Source organism: Chlorocebus sabaeus, chromosome 7, assembly GCF_047675955.1.
Source record: "Chlorocebus sabaeus isolate Y175 chromosome 7, mChlSab1.0.hap1, whole genome shotgun sequence".
NCBI lineage: Eukaryota > Metazoa > Chordata > Mammalia > Primates > Cercopithecidae > Chlorocebus > Chlorocebus sabaeus.
This window is the reverse complement of record NC_132910.1, coordinates 133,386,254-133,403,653: the sequence shown is the minus strand read 5'-3', so window position 1 is coordinate 133,403,653 and position 17,400 is coordinate 133,386,254. Positions and strand designations below refer to the sequence as shown.

General features: G+C 37.3%; 1 protein-coding gene across 18 annotated transcripts in view; it reads right to left on the bottom strand.

Moving 5' to 3' along the window:
- TENM3 (teneurin transmembrane protein 3) overlaps window positions 1-17,400 on the bottom strand; it is a 1,046,942-nt gene that overhangs the window by 41,751 nt on the left and 987,791 nt on the right. For 10 of the 18 annotated variants that reach the window (XM_008000348.3, XM_073017739.1, XM_073017738.1 and 7 more), the window contains 5 exons: window positions 15,842-16,109; window positions 14,396-14,539; window positions 9,468-9,717; window positions 8,748-8,768; window positions 610-842 (listed from right to left, as the gene is read on the bottom strand). In XM_008000348.3, the coding sequence (XP_007998539.3) occupies window positions 610-842; window positions 8,748-8,768; window positions 9,468-9,717; window positions 14,396-14,539; window positions 15,842-16,109 (916 nt within the window). The remainder of the gene's footprint in view (window positions 1-609; window positions 843-8,747; window positions 8,769-9,467; window positions 9,718-14,395; window positions 14,540-15,841; window positions 16,110-17,400) is intronic. The other 8 variants (XM_073017742.1, XM_073017746.1, XM_073017751.1 and 5 more) reach the window with 3 other exon arrangements.

Genomic DNA, 17,400 nt, shown 5'->3' with positions numbered 1-17,400 from the left:
CAGTAGCTATCATGAAAAAAATAAAGGCCCCAAACCAGAAACATTGTATTGAGTGGCATAATACATGAGCAAGGAGTCAATCCTGCCTGGTTTAAAAGCCTTTATCACGTAGAATTTTTTAGCCCTTGTTACCTCCAAAAATTCCTCGCAGCAAGGATTTTTTCCCATGGCATAGAAACAAAAGTTGAACAGGTCCAAAGAGGGTGAGGGCTCACAGGGTTGCTTAGTGATGGTTTTTAAAGAAGCCTGGGACTCATTCATGACAGAGAAATTCCAGGACTATGAAAGAATTTGGATACTTCCTTGAAGTTTAACAGGATGTGACCTGAATTATATAGAGTAGTTGCTTCATTCTTTGAAGAGCTGAAAAAAGGGTGTGATAATAAAGAATGCCAAGAACCTAATATTTACTGTAAAACCAAGTTAGGATTCTAGCAGTTTCATGCTACATGGCTTTTAAAAACCCTAGATGTGAAACAGCTTTTCAGAACACTGTCGAAGGTAAAAAGTTAGACTCAGCATTCAACATGAGAAGGCACTAAATGGATTTTCTACCTTTTTTTTTTTTTTCAAATAAAAAGAAATCCTCAAATCGCCAACTGCCAGTACCTTTGGGACTCATGAGTGTGGCTTCCACGGCCTTCCCTCCATCCCCACATCTCGCCTCGTCAAACGGAAGGCACTGCTCCCCGGTTCCTGCGACGACTTCTGCATTTTTAGTCAAGTCTTTTGCCCCTGTAAGTGACTTTGGGCGATAAATTCTGCGGGTGTTTGTGTCAGAAACGTACAAATCTCCTGTGACTGGATCCGTTGCAAGGTAGTATCTATGAGCTGGGTTGCTGCTGTGAAAAGGATCATACATAAACATCAAAGGGAGTTACTCCTAATACACAGAGGGAAATTAAAAGCAAAATAAAACAGATCATGAGAAACTGATTCTAGTCTGGAATCTATGATCAAAGATGAGACATGAATAGTACTGTCTATTTAATAATGGCTTAAAAGAATATGCTCACAGGTAGGATTTCTCTGATATTACTGTTTGTCTTCCTTGCCTGATGCTGAGGATTCAACAATTTACTAACAGTCATCTTAAAAATATTACCTTTAAAAGGCACCATATGTCTAGCCTAAAACAAAGAAAAAATTTCTCTAAATCTTTTTTGCTCAATGCAAAGCCATTAAAAAATGCCCCTGAATGAGGGACATAAAGTTTATTCCAGGCGAAGGATGTCTCCATCAAATTTTCCTATAAGTACAATACGCTACTGATACCACTCATACCTCACCATAGGGTATTATCCTTTCAAACTAAACACCCTCCCCTTGAAGAAATGAGCACTTTATCTGTCTCGGTTGCTCTATCATAATCCAGAAAAGTGCCAATGTTTGTCCTATGGGGTTAAATATTAAAATGAGGTCATTCAAGTGTACAGGGGAGTCTCATCTGGTGGCCTGTGGCAGTGAGCTAGGATGCTGGATCCTTCAGTTTTCTTTCTAAAGTTCATATACTGAGCTGCTCTGAAACCTGCCTATGAATTTAGTGACATACAAAATGTAGTGCCTCAATTTTATAAATGTAAAGAAATGCAAATGTAAAACATTTTATGTCCCATTACTTGTAAAAATTGGTAAGCCCAACACTATCAAGGAAGGGACAAATTATGACATATTATTGGAATTAAAAAGCTAATATCCTTATAAACACTCAATGTCACATTCTTAAAATTAATGTAATCTTGTACATGTGCCAAGATTGCTTTCTGAAAAAAATCTGAAAAATAATTTAAATGATTTGGTGTCCCAACCAAGATGTCAACATGATGGGAATCTATCAAACTCCATTGATCTTCTGATGACGAACTTAGTTATACTAATTAATTCTCATTCTCTCTTTTCCTCTCCCTCTTTGCACATGCAGACACACACACACACACACACACACACAGAGTTATATGCTTGCTTCCATTTATTTTATTTGTGAACATCTAAAATATTTAGAAGAAATCTACCTATACGAATATTTTTATTCTAATAGTGATGCAGTAGTTTCCTCATTACTAATGAAGTTGGGTTCTAATAAAACATTTTCACTACTTAATGATTTTCCTTCTAAGTGCTGAGTAGATGTACTTTATCATTCCTGTAAGAGATTCTATTCTTAAAATTGCTGAAGTGTTTCTCATGTTGTTAGAGGAGGAGAGGAGATCACACATGGAGTCTGTAGAGGCCTTGTGGAGCGCTGAAGAGCTCTTAGGCTGTGATGTTAGTGTACAGAGAAACACAAAGACATACAAAGGCTTGAATACCTTCAACTCTGGGATCTCCTTTCCAGACTTTAATATCTTTCAGTGACAAAAGACAGACTAGAGCAAGAGGTCTTGAGTGTGTAAATGTGTGTGAAATGGTAAAAAGTAAGATGAAGAACTCAGAAAGATGCAAGTCATTATACAAGAAAAACATTTCAGAACAACTGGGTTATGCCAAATGATCAACTTGCTATGCTAAGTGTTATTATATCATTTTCCTAAGTTGATGCCTAAAATTTTAAATGCAGCAACACATATTGCATCTCTTAATGTGGTAGTTTATTACTTTGTAAGAAGTGAAGAGCTACATATCAATATAACATTCACAGCAATTTTACACAGGTTTTTTTTTTTTCCTTTCTATAAACAGTCTAATGTTGCCAGAGCTGGTCTTTCAGGTATATATAATTGGTGACAGAGTTGCAACTCCACCAAACTAAGTCTACTTTGAAAGACATGACATTGGAGAGGTCCCTTTAGTCTTTCCTACCTCCTTGAATATACAGTTAACTGTGAGCAGCTGTGTACATGGTATGCATACACTCATGTGTATACATACACACGTATTTTTTTTCTTATCAGTGTGTATCTTTGAGTATGAACTCTGTACCACAGAGACTGGGTTTAAAGCCTAACTTCATCACTAACACTAAATGTATGATCTGGGCAAGTTGCCTAACTTATCTGTGCCTCAGGTTCCTTACCTATAAAGGTGGTGATAAGAATACATATTTCATAGGATGCCGGGAGGATTACATGAACTAATATATGTAAGATCCTTAGAACAGGGCCTAGCGCATACTACATACTCACTAAGAATTAACCGTCCTTATACTCGCCTTTGCCCCGTCTCTTCTTACAGTGCAATGTCTTTTGCCTTATAACCTTAGAAAGTGCAGGAATACAAGAATTCACTAAAGTATGACTTGTTTCTGAAAACATTAAAAGAAAAAAAACTGGGTTTAAACTTGGCTAGATTTAAATTTGTTTTCTTACTTCTGCTGTTATTAACAGCAGTTTATAATATCCTAAACTATTAAAGTAATGAAGACTCATCTTAAAATACCCACTTTAAATTGTTTAGAGAGTAATGACGAACAGTGATGATTCACTCACGGTAAATGAGCCATACACACTTCCTCGGGATGCCTTCATTTTGGGAAAAAACAAACCGATTTTTGAGGTGGCAGCCTCAGTGGTGGTGGCATCCTCTTAGCTATGGGACATGAGTTTTCTTGGTGCAAAAACGAATGGACATTCAAGTCATATAAGCTTGCCTTTGTCATCAGTTTTATTCTAATGGGGAAGTAATAAGAGAATGCCCAAAGTGGTGCTTATATCTGCTTATTTCCTGTCCTGAAGAAGCATCTCCTTCCTAGAAGACACAAACATTTCTTCCTAGAAGCAACAGATGTCAATGGCTTTAAGAATGTCTGACAAACGAAAGCTGTGCTTTTGGATGCAACTCTGTTGTCCAGAAGAACACATGTGAGGGAGTCCATGTGGCTCTAGAGAAGAGAATGAGCCTCTGGAAATATTCCGCACAGGATGGGAGGAAATGAGACGTTGACAAGTTTCCAGCAGCGCAGGCCGGCATGGTAAATTAGAGCTTCTTGTTAGGTGCTGGCCTCTCCTACATGAAAAGAGGGATCAGCATGGAAGTACTAAAAGGAAGAAAAGTGAGTCTGGATATTTCTAGTTGACAGACTGGTGGCACTGAAGCTCTGAATCATATGCCATAGGACTGGGATTCAAGGTCACCTGATTTCAGCATAGAGAGTTGACAGGGTGAGCTAGTGCTTGCTTTCCAACTTTCTGAAAACCCAAAGCACTAAAGAGGCGGGTGTGTGGGTACGATGAGTGGTGAATTTTTAGGTTCGTGATCTATCTAGTGTGAAAACGTGAGGCTACCACGACCGAAACAGGCTGCAGCCAACAGCCGGAGCACAGGGATTTTCCAAATGCTTGGTTTTGGGAAATCTCTGCTTAGCAGAAGCACAGCAGCATCCTTATGTGATTGATTGAGATTTTGCATTTCAGAAAGGTTTGAAATATTACAATTTTGACTAATAGCAAAACCAAGGAAACTGAGATCAAGTTAAGAACCTTTAGTATATTACACCTTGATTCTTAACTCATCCTGAATTGCCTAGATCATCACAATTATCAAGACATCTTCTCTACAGTCTCATTCAATTAGACACAGATCCAGTGGTAAGTGCAGGCTGGATTTGCTCATTTATTTTGTCATAATTCAACCTTCTTAGACTAGAGAAATATTCACAAAGAACAAGCCAGAGAACAGACATTATTAGCACTTCTATCTTTTGAGTTGGAAACTGTGGCACAGTCCTTAGAACACAAGACATTTGAAGAAGCATAAAAAACTATATTTACACAGAAAAGTAAAAAGACTTCTTTTATGGTAACCAAAAGACTGTTTAGAATATTGCAAGCAGGGACTGGGGGTGTGATATTTCCGTGCCTGCTTGATTTTTAAATATTAAGTCAATAAGGAGTGCTGAATAAAATTTTTATAATTTGGTATCTAAACTTTAATGGATTCAAATTCACAGACTTATGATTGACACTTTCTTTGATCCTTTTTTTTTTTTTTTTTTTTTTTTTGAGACGGAGTCTTGCTCTGTAGCCCGGGCTGGACTGCAGTGGCCGGATCTCAGCTCACTGCAAGCTCCGCCTCCCGGGTTTACGCCATTCTCCTGCCTCAGCCTCCGGAGTAGCTGGAACTACAGGCGCCCGCCACCTCGCCCGGCTAGTTTTTTGTATTTTTAGTAGAGACGGGGTTTCACCGTGTTAGCCAGGATGGTCTCGATCTCCTGACCTCGTGATCCGCCCGTCTCGGCCTCCCAAAGTGCTGGGATTACAGGCTTGAGCCACCGCGCCCGGCTCTTTGATCCTTTAATTGGTAATATAAAATTCACAAAGTTGATTTTTAGTTCTACATGTTTAAGTGCCCTTTGGCTGGTATTAATTAATGTAATTTTAAAATTTTGGAACGTGTGAGAATTGGAGCAAGGATGACGTAAAATTTACTACATATTAAACGGGTTAGTTAGTAAACTAGTACTATAAACATCAGAGAAGGAAATGTTTGGTATATCTAAAAGAAACACATTTTTAAAGCATTGTAGCAGCTTCTATTTCTGTAAAAAATTTAATACGTTGATCAGTAATATTTATATCTATTCATTAAAGTATAGCTAAGAATTTTTATTTCATGTAATATCCTGGTGGTGCTTATTAGTTTGATATAACAGAATACTCTGAATTTTAAAATAAGCAGATGTGTTTTTATATTAATTTTTATTGAATATTTTTATTATTCCCCATTAGTCCAATTAATGAGACTGTTTATAGTATATGAAATATACAAGAGGATAAAAAGTGTGCATTTTTATATTTTAATTATTAACAACTGGCAATACCATTCCTTTTGTAGATTTAGACACACTTTTCAATTTCTTTTTCTTCCTATGACCTGTTCCTAAGCCTCTCATGACTCTTACGCTGCCCAAGAAAGCGAGGATAAGCAGCATTACCAGGAAGGATCTTATTAACTAGGAAAGGGGAGGTGATGACAGGCAGGCACACAGGAAGAAGCATCTGAAAAGAACTTTAACATTTTAAGCTAAAAGAAGAAATTCCAATGAACTACAATATGTTGACTTTGCTAGGTCAATTTTATTACCTACTAAACAAATGGAATCCCTATTTTATCAATGACATGATCATGTTTGATGATTTGGGCTCAAAGACCTTACACATTCTCTACATCTTCCTCTTTCTTATCACTTAGACGAAGACTCTCCATTCTCTCCTTCCCTTTATCGCTTGGCTTCCTTCACTGCTAACCATCCTGTTTTAGGTTATCTAGCATCTCAAAGTGCAACAGCTTTCTAATTGATCTCATCTCGAGTCATTTTGAACTCTGACACCAAGCTATTCTTCCTTTCAGTATGCCACTTTGCGTATGCCACTTGTTCAGAATGCTAAAATGGGTCCCCACTGTCTCAGGTATCCTACAGGAGAGAATAATTCCCTAGAGCACTCAAGGCCCCAGGCAATCTGACCCTTCCCTGCCTTTGTGCCTGTATCTCTCATGATTACCACCATGAATCCCCTGCTCCATTCAGGTGGGTCTGATTACCCTCAGAACATGTCTTGCTCAGCTCTCCCCCAGTCCCCGGTAACTTTACTTGCTTTCTCTACTTCTTCATGACTGCCCTCTTTTCTTCTTGCTGTTCTGTTTCAGCAGACTTCATTTTTAGACCTAGCTCAAATATCAGCCCTTCCAGAGAATGTTTCCTTACCATACTGTCATCTCCCAGTAATCTCTTCCTTCACAGAACTATTCTCACATTTGAAACCATGGACCACGGGTATGATTAAGTGTCAAAGAACGATACTGAAAATGTTATTTAATTTGTCACGTATATACCTTGTCTCCCCCGCTAGATTGTGAGTTCTGAGAACAGGTACTTTGTCTTACCTTATTATTTTTCAAAGTGCCTAACATGCGGTAAGTGATCAGTTAACATGATTTATTTCATACAATTAAATATCCATATAAAACCCAAAAAGTGTACTCTGCATGCATGGCACATAAAGGAAATGCAGAAGCGCAAATGTAGTTAGGATGATGGACAAGGAGAAGGGTTATGGAGGGTCATGAGAGAGGGATTACAATAGTATCACTGCCAAACACCAGAAGTTAGTACAAAATGAATTCCTACTGTTTCAATAAAGATGTAACTCTAACCTCATAGATTTTTCTTTCCCAGAGGGAGAGATTATGGCTTTAAGCAACAGGTAAAATGATTGTGAAATAAGTCCCGCTTTTTGCATACCCAGGGCATGAGGCCCTAGAAACTTAGGCATTGGGAGACAGAAGAACCGGCTGTGTGGTGCAGTGGAAAGAACATATTTTTAGAGTGGTTTAACTGTCTGCTACCCATTTCTTAGGCATGTATTTTGGGGAAGATACGTAACCTCCTGGAGCCTCTACTACGTCACCTATAACCCTGAAGGACTGCTGTGTGGATCTGCAATAACAGATATAAAATATCTGGCACCGTGCCTGGCATGGAATAGGCCTGCTTGTTAAAAGGTAGCTGCTTGGATAGTTTTTTCTGTATTGCCTCCAGCATTTTCACATTTAGTTGGTGTGCAACCTGTCTGTCTTCCCTCTTTTCTCCACAGCTACCAAGAAAACAAGACAAGAACATTTTTGATATTCTACTATGGTTTCTGAGAGCAGAGCTTTGCATGCTCAGTATTCTGCAGAGATGAAGCATTGATTTTAGCATGTGACTGAGCTATTAGCTGCGAGTATAAGATCAACAGGGGATCTCAGGAAAAGATCATGGGGCCACGTCTGGTCACCCTGATATGCAACAGCTATCCATCTTTTAGTAGAACTTTGGTTTTTGTTTGCTAGTTGTCAATCACTACACAACAGGTTAAAGGGGTTTTGTTGACTAATTCATCTAAAAGACCTCACATAAAATATTATTGTTTCCATGTGATATAATTTCCTTAGCTATTTTGATGACCGAAGTAGATCTAGCATTTCTAACCTGTCTAGCTTTTTGCTAGCTTTACTTTAAAACATTGGTTTTCCCTGCCTTTTTTTTTCTATCCTTCACAAAGTTTTTCAATCAAATGTGTCCATACAAGTCTTTATTGTATCTTCTGCAGCTATGTGTACACAGAAAGTGGAACATGAAACACTTCTGAGTCTATATATTTGCTTCAACTATATTTGTCCTTTACTTTGAAGAAAGTCGTTTCCTCCATAATAATGGCAATGAAAACATTACTTCTTAAATCTAGTAATTCTTCCAACTTAGGAAAATATAAACTATAGGCAAAGAGGAATTTACCACGAAGCTAATAATTAAGCTTCAGCTTTGGGGTCTCTCACTCTGCCAAGCCACATGTTCACATAATTGTACATTTTAAAAAATTTGCCAAGGTAAAATATTTCTAGATTCTTCTTCTTAAAGAGTCTCCAATAAAACACAGCCTGTCCTGGGTATTCATGGAACAATGCAGGCCTTCTCAAACCTTCCTACTGTGCTTCAGGTTTCATTCTGTTCAACATGGCTTAGATCGTGTTGGTCAGTAATTAATGCTTGGAAATCATTTTTGTTATACAGAGATACTCCTTATACTTTTTTGTCGTGAAATTTATTTTGTGAACCAACTGAAAAAAGTTTCTCAAATTATACCACGTAAATAACTTGCAATATATTGTATAATAATTGTCCAATTAAGCACTTTTAATTCCTTTGATGATCTGTGATACTGTTTCCTCTCTCATGATGAAATATTCTTAGAAAACAATTTTAGAGGGTCACATTGCAACGTAAAAAGGATATTTGAAAATATACAATAACCTTAAGGTATGATGCTTACCTATGTCTAAAATCTTTATTTCTTGGTGGAAGCAGGTAAAAACAGGTAAAAAAAAGAAAGCACAGTTAGAAAAGGCTTCTAAAATATAATGAGTTGAATTCTGGGATTTAATTATTTGTATGGAAAGTTGCCAACTTGGCAGAAATGATACTGGAAATGAATTCTGTAGTCTAGGGCTTACCAACTAACGTACAGAATAGGCTGATTTGAAAATCACACTTAAATGAACAAAGCAAAGACAATATGTTACTTTTCCTATTGTCATTATGGCTAATGGATTAACCCAACCTGAGGATCCAATATTCTAGTTAAAAGTCATAGCCTTAGTTCATTTAATATCAGGTCCTGAAATCACAGGAAAATATTTTATGCCTTAATTTCAACCACTGAAATAAAAGAGCTATGCCTATTTCACAGGGTTATTCTAAAGAAAACAAAAGAGATTTAAGAATCATAGCTCTATCATTTTAGAGCACAGAAAATTCACTGAAATCAGTAAGATATTTGATATACTGGGTGACTTTATGCTCTTTAATACACTTATGGAACAATATATATGTGCTGTGCTTCTAACTTAAAGCAAGAATCTGGCTTCTTTCTGGGGGAAATTGTAAACCTTGGGATGATATTTTTATATGAATAAATTAGTACATCAGACTCAACATTTTTTTAAAAGGCAGGTTTAGCTTTGGTTAAAAGCCCAAATTTAGAAAGACATACCTTAGTTCTAAGACACTTGTTACATTTCCAGAAGGGAATATCCGCCGCACATAGTTGAAATCGCCTACATATAGACTGCCATCGATCCCACAAGCTAGCGCCACTGGGGCCAGTAGCTTGTTACCATCAGCTTGACCATTGCAACTGGGGCAGGAAATGCTGCGTCTTCGCCCATTGCCCATGATACTACTCACGACTGGAGGCTGCTGGGAGATAAACTGGTTTTCCCCATTTCCCTTGTACAGTATACCTACAAGAAATAAAGTGCATTTTTTTTCTTATGATGAAAAAGTGTAAAGGTGAAAAGCAAACATGTTCATGATTGTTTTAACTATAATTCAATGCCTGTTAGGTCTGGATTAAGACATTCTTATTTGAAGCTCCATTGGAAAGAACTGTATTCAATGACCTAGCGTAAAATATTACATGATAAAGTACATACGATATACACAAAAAGTGCTGTCTACTGTGAACCGAAGTCATGTCTGGTGAAAGGAACAAAAGACTAAGAAGCATTAAAACCCCAATTCTCAACCTCAGCGATGACCAGTCATGGCTGTACACTGAAATGGCCTGGGGAGCTGCCAAAAAGTGTTAATGCCTGCTTCTCACCCAGAGAGACGGTGGTTTCATTTGTCTGAGGTACAGCCCTAGCCCTGAAATTTAGAAAACTCTCCAGATGATCTTAACGTGCAACTAGGTTTGAAAACAGGCTCTACATAATATTCTTTAGGGAATAACAAGTTTGCCTAATTGTTAATCAATATTGAAAATATTCAATTAATAAAAATATGCACCAGGAATATAAATTTCTTTTGAATTTATAATTTTCTTTAAAGTTAACAAACTTTATGGAAAACAAAGGTAGAAAATACCAAACTCCAAAGCTGTTAATGATAATACAGGCTTATTTGAACTCTACCTATACTGTCAAAGACTATTCCTGCGTACGCTCTCATCTGATAGGAGAATGCATATACATGCAGTTATTCAAAATGTCAAACATAACAAAACTGTTGTGGAAGGCCAGTGTATTATTTAAAGTGAATTCTGCTTTAAGGCATGGAAGTGCCAATAATTTTATCAAGACAAAATGCCAGTCTGCTCTTTTATGGTCTTCAGTGAAAATCGGAGAAAAGATTCCAAATGAATGTTAAAAGTTTTCATAGTTAGAAATCAGATTTGAGTTGAGATTCTAATTTTATTCCTTTTGCCACTGATATATACAGATCAATGGCTCCAGTTTGGTGTGATGCACACGGGGTAGTCAGCTGCTATTGTTCCATGCATATTTTATGACACTTCTCAATGTGTTCTCATCTGTATACACCACCTGCTGCTTTCACTTTAGAGAGGCATATATTATATTTATTGAATGTTCTATGTTCCAAAGCAGTTCTCAGAGATAACGACTCTCCTTCTTAGCAGATACACTGTTAAAAGAATAATCCCACGAAAGCACAATCAGGAAACTTGAGAAAGTGCTTTTTCCCCCACTTTGGGATAATTTTAAAGTGAAGAAGAAATTAGAATAATTATGTTCTCCTTATAGCTCAGCACATTTTAGGTGCATTCTGTGATTACTTTTTTAATGCTTTGCTATTTGGGTGATGTAATAATCATAGCAAATTTACATAAAGAAATCAGGGAAAATAAAACAGGTTTATTCAAATTTAAGAAAAATAAGCTAAATAAGGCTAGATCATAACAAGAGGTGAAATGCATTTTGCCTTGAATATTCAAAGAATGCATTAATGATATCTAAGATTCTTCTTTCTGTGATTACGTTAGTTGATAATCATGGAGCTATAATTTCCTATAAGAGCCAGTTGTGTAATTTTCATCAGAAGAATCCTACAAGTCAGACTACCGCTCTACGACATCTGATTTATTCAGTCATTACTTTGAACAATTGGCCCTTCATGCTTCTTCTCTATGATGACAGAACAGAAAGATGAACATTAGAATATTTATTTCCATGTTTCAGGGTGCCTGCACGAATAACTGTCAGCATCTACGTTTCCATCTTCTCCCTCATGTCTTTCTATAGCTCATCCACCTTGTCATGACTACACATCACTTTGTTTATTCAATTAGACACATGTCACTTTGGAAAGCCACTACTTGTCAAAATGTTCTTGGATAAAATTCTAAACTGCAATCTGTTCACCCTGTGGCTGAGGTTATCTCACATTTAAAAATAACATATATTTTATTTTATTTACTTATTTTTGAGATGGAGTCTTACTCTGTTGCCCAGGCTGGAGTGCAGTGGCACAATCTTGGCTCACTGCAAGCTCCGTCTCCCTGGCTCAAGTGATTCTCCTGCCTCAGCCTCTCGAGTAGCTGGGATTACAGGTGCCCACCACCATGCCAGGCTAATTTTTGTATTTTTAGTAGATACGGGGCTCCACCATGTTGGCCAGACTGGTCTGGAACTCCTGATGTCAAATGATCTGCCCACCTCAGCCTCCCAAAGTGCTGGGATTACCGGTGTGGGCCACTGTGCTCGGCCTAAATATATTTTATAATTTAGAACATTTTTTTTTGAGCACAGCATTTTGGAAAGTTTGGTTTTTACATCTGCCCTGATATTTTAATGGAAGTTAACCATATGTTATTCTGGTTTAGAATATGTGTGTATTTCTATTATACATACACAGAGTATCTACACATTGTATTTCTATTATACATACACAGAGTATCTACACATTGTATTTCTATTATACATACACAGAGTATCTACACATTGCTGAATCCTCCTGAATATAGTATCCCGTGTTGTATCACACAATGGCAATTACAGAGGCATGGGCTTTTTCGGAGCTACAGAGATGCCTGTAGTTTTCCTATTGATTTGTCATCTCTTTAGTGAAATCCTGTAGCTAATTGGTTATGAACTTTACCCTATATACTCATCATAACTAAATGGCATCTAGAGACGTTTCCCCTAGTTTTGTTTGTAGAGGGCTTCTGAAGGAATACAGAAATATGTTCAAACTGTGTGAAATACAATTTTACATAATTTCATCAAGAGCAGCTACAAGCATGTTTGGCATATGGCTTCTCATTTTAAAAGACCAGGATTGAACCTTGTGCTACTGATGTAACAGAATGAGACTACTACTGCTCCAGACACCACTGATGAGTTGAGAGGCCCGGAGAGAACACTGGAGTCCCCTGCTTGGTCAGGAGTCCCACCTTTTCACTGTGTGCTGCATGTGGCACTAGACAGCAGCTCTGCTTAATTTGGGGTGCAAATTGAACTGCATCCTAATGTCCAGGACATAACTAGAAGGGGTGTAAAGCTTAATATACTGCTATAAAATCGTGAAGCAGGGAAGGGTTTTTCTGCTTTTTTGTTTGTTTTTCCTTACTACTGATTTTCTCAGACTATTATTTCCAGGAGGGAAGGCACTAGCATTTTCTTCCTTGTTTTGTTTTTTGAGACAGAGTCTCACTCTGTCACTCAGGCTGGAGTACAGTGGCATGATCTTAGGTCACTGGAACCTCCGCCTCCTAGGTTCCAGCGATTTTCCCACCATAGCCTCCTGAGTTGCTGGGACGACAGGTGTGCAACACCACAAATGGCTAATTTTTGTATATTTTGTACAGAAAGGGTTTTATCATGTTGGCCAGGCTGGTCTCAAACTTCTGACGTCAAGTGATCCACCTGCTTTGGCCTCCCGAAGTGCTGAGATTACAGGCATAAGCCACTGCATCCGGTCCAGCAAGAGCATTTTCAAGCACTGGTCTGAAAACTACTTTAGACTGCATATATTTGGAAGGTTAAAATGCACACTCTCCAATACCCACAAAAAATTGTTTTAAGGAGGAATGAACATTGAAGCAACATCAATCTGAAAAAGTGACCATTAACTATAAACATTTAATTGTACTACACTGTCAAGTCAACATTCTGAACCTTCCAAAAACCTCTGCAAAGTCAAGAGCTAGATTATTTTGCTGAGATTGTGACTTTTTTCTCTGGCTATCAGTAAAAGTAGAGTACTAGTATGATATGGTTTAGGACGGGAGGCCAAAGTATAACAGACTAACTTAAGGTCTTGCTTTTCTAGCAGAGCACCCTTTAAGTTGTCTGAGATGCAGCTAGTATGTGGGCAAAATGTTGGAAACATAGTCTAGACAACAGAATTGTGTTTCATATAAATACTATTCTTGATGAGATTAGGCTGGTCATATTTTGCAAATATTCCTCTTTTGGTTTGCAGCATCTGAAACATGTTTCTTCAGAGCATATTCACTAGCACATTATCAGGTCTACTCCTAGGAACACTTTTGCTTCTTGCTTTTTTCTCAGATTATTCATTTTTTCCCCTAATATTCATCAAGTCAAGTAACAATATATTTGACCCCAATTGAGTGGCAGAATGTTTTATTTCCCTAATAGTCTAAGAAGAACCGAAAAAAAAAAATCTAGATAATCAGAATAATTACCCAAGAATTACAATCTACTAAAAATATTTTGGTGAAGTCACATGATTTTTTTTTCTTTATTTTAAAAACAAATCCCCCTCCCTCCATTTTTGGTAAACCTTTCTAAAGTACTTTGGCTCACACTCACTGACTCGCTGTGGAATGAGACACGCTGGGTATCTGTGCTAAGGACTCCCACTCAGAGATCCTTCATTGCAACACCAAAGTCAGTCTTTCACATTCTGATGGGAAGATCGTTTCGGCGATGAATACATGAACATTTTAAAGTCTATTAAGAAAGTGTTATATAGTTCCCACTTTAGGCTTTTATAATCTTTAAAAATTCACCTTTATTCTTCTTCTGCCATTTCTAATCCTACAGCATGGACAGGATAAAATGTTGCTACGATCTCGTGAGTTGGAAAGTGGGCGACATTAGCTATCTATGAACAATACATTACGATATCAGCTGTCTATGAACAAGAGCTCACCGTTCTGTACATCCAGCACGTGATGTTTATCTAATGTCCAGCCACCCATGTTGGAGGCATCCAATTCGTAGCCCTGCAGAATGGCAGTCCTCTTTTCCCACAGAGTCAGGTCCAAACACGACTCATACTCATATCCAACTGACACTGGAATCCAAACAAATCACAGCTCATCTTTCCAACTACTGGGGGAAATGCAATTTATTTTCTTACTTGGAAAAAACTGCCTTTTTCGCATCTGTGTTCTGAGACTGTATTTCCACTTATTTGTGAGCAGTTTATTTTTTAATTTAAGAAGATTTGACCATATATAAGATTAAAAAACAATGATCTCCAAATATTATTTTCTACTGATTTAACAGAAAATGAGTGTTTTTCTTCCCCATACCACCCCTTCATGAGGGGTTCACAGCACAAAATAAAGTCCAGATTGGGCAGCTGGGTAAGTAATTAGCTCAGTCTCAAATAGTGATTAGATAAAAACTAAAAATAATGTTTGCCATCTGAATAATTAGAACTCTTTAGTTTTCAGGAGTGTTAAATCATGGAAAATATTTATGATAAGTAAGGTTCAATGGAACAAAAAAACTAGCCAGATTATGACATTATGTTGACATATTACTATCAGAAATAAACAAACTAGCAGTAATATGAAAAAATCACAGATGAAAAACTTTCCAGGGTTCACAATGAAACAGGGATTTTAAAATTTAGAAAGAATGAAAGGAGAAGTGGCAACTACTGGATTGATTTGAACTAATTCAAATCCAAATTACCTATCAATTTCAGAGTACAATGTTCTATTTTAAGGTAAAAACTAATTAAAACAAAAACATATCATTCTTTAGTTTTTGATGTTCTGAGCTTGATGTTATACTATATACCTAACCTCTTTCTCTCTGTCTCTCAACATGTTACACTTTGATTGCATTGTCCAGTCACTCAACAAAACAACTGGTTTGATTGTCCTTTCACTGAATGAACTGGCCCTTCTGGTGAAAACGGCTAATGTAATTCATGGACACAAATGTCTGCTATCCTGTTTAATATCAATATGCATTGAAAATACATTAGTGTTAGATGCAGACATGAAAACAAATAAGGAAATTCAGGGAGGTAAAATTATAAAGAGAAGAAAATGAAAAAAGAAAGGGACACAATAAGGAAAGAAACATGGGGGGAAAAAGGATGTGACAACCTGAAATCTCACTCAGAGCATTCCTCAACAACATAATTTCAGCCAGGAAAGACTGATATTTTCTTCTTGCCACATGGAGTACATTCCTTTTCCCATCGTAGATCTAAACTAGCCAAAGTATAATATCCCTAGGACAACCTTGTTCTCTCTATATTCTGTTTATCCACTGACTTCCCTGGGTTACAATTAATTTATGATAGTTCTGGCTTTGAGAAAAACTTCATTGCAGCAAGGATTTATGTGGAACTTACCTACAGCTTCAGACAGACCATAGACCTTCTGATTATACGCATCTGTTTTATCCCATATGAAAGTATAGGCCAAGTTTGGTGAGGCAGGAAACCATTTTTGGAAGAGTCTTCCTACTACAGCTACCATAAGATGAACCTTCATTAAATTAAATGGAATAATAGACTGGGTCATGGTGATCTTGAGAACTGACTTATACCCTGCAGCTCTGGAACTCAGGTAGGAGAGTTTCAAATCTGTTCCTGGAATTGTAGTTTCCTCGTGGAGTACCTAAGTTTGAATAAAGCAGAAGTTTCAAACTGTGATCATGTATGACTATTAGGGAAAATATATTTATGTAGTATATATTCACTATATTTGTGAATAGTGACTCTTTGTGTCTTAGTGTTGTTACTCTTAAAGACAATGTGTTTATTTTAGTTGCTTTCGGACAACTAAAATAAGACACAAAAGAATCACTATTCACAAATATGCATTTGAGCTGTTATCTTATTCAATAATTAAAAATAACTCTGCTGCCAGCCCAAATGTCTCTTCCTAAAAGCCTCTTGTCATTTATTCTGAGTTAATCATACCTCGGGTGCTACTCTTCACACGGGAAGCACTGTGACTGCTCCATCAGGCTGACATGCACTGACTCGTTAGTGTAGTAGTCACAGTGGATTCTCACTAACCCATCTTTCACCCCATCACCCTGGAGAATTAGAGCAGACATTTGTAAGATGGTTAGCTCGGAACGGGGATGCAGTCTGGGCCAAAGATCTGGCCTGTGCCAGCTGGCTCATTTAGGGACTAAACCAATACTACAGCCTCATCAGCTGGCTGGTCACAGCCTATAAAGACAGTAAGGATAACAAAAAAGATCCAATCATTTGGGTTAAAGTGTAGCAAATTCCATATCCATGTTGAGAGGTAATGTAATAATAGCACCTTGTCATAATTAAAGATTGAGCTCCAACTTACCATGGGTTTCTGATATGATGGTAAATTAGATAATATTTTAAAGCTCCATAAAATTTCTCCTAGAGAGCAACTAATATGTCATTAAATGCACATAGAACCTATCAATTCACACATTTTATTTGAAACTGGACTGTAAAAATGAATATAATTATGTGTATAAGAATTATCTCCTTTACAAATTAAAAAAAGATTATACTCTTAACCCTACAGATTACCAGTGTGACTAGCTCCGTGAATGCCGACAACATTTATATTAACAAATGCAAAATACATTATGCCAAAACATTACTTATTTTGAAAAATGTATTTCAGTGGCATATACAATTTTTCTAAAGAGTTCAGATTCTCTTTACCAATGCTCCTGTGAGTTTGATGAGTAAGAACAGCTCTTCCTGGGTTTTCCACACAGGCTGTAAGTGCAAGGCTCTCTTGTGTTCAAGAATGTGCACCAGGAACTCACTGCTTTCTCCACGAAGAATTAAACAGTACTCTCAAAGGCTTCCTCATATTGCCCTATCAAGATTCATTATTCAGACAGAAAGGGCTGCCTTTTCACATTGGAAAGATCTTAGAATACTGATTCAGTGTTCAGCAATGT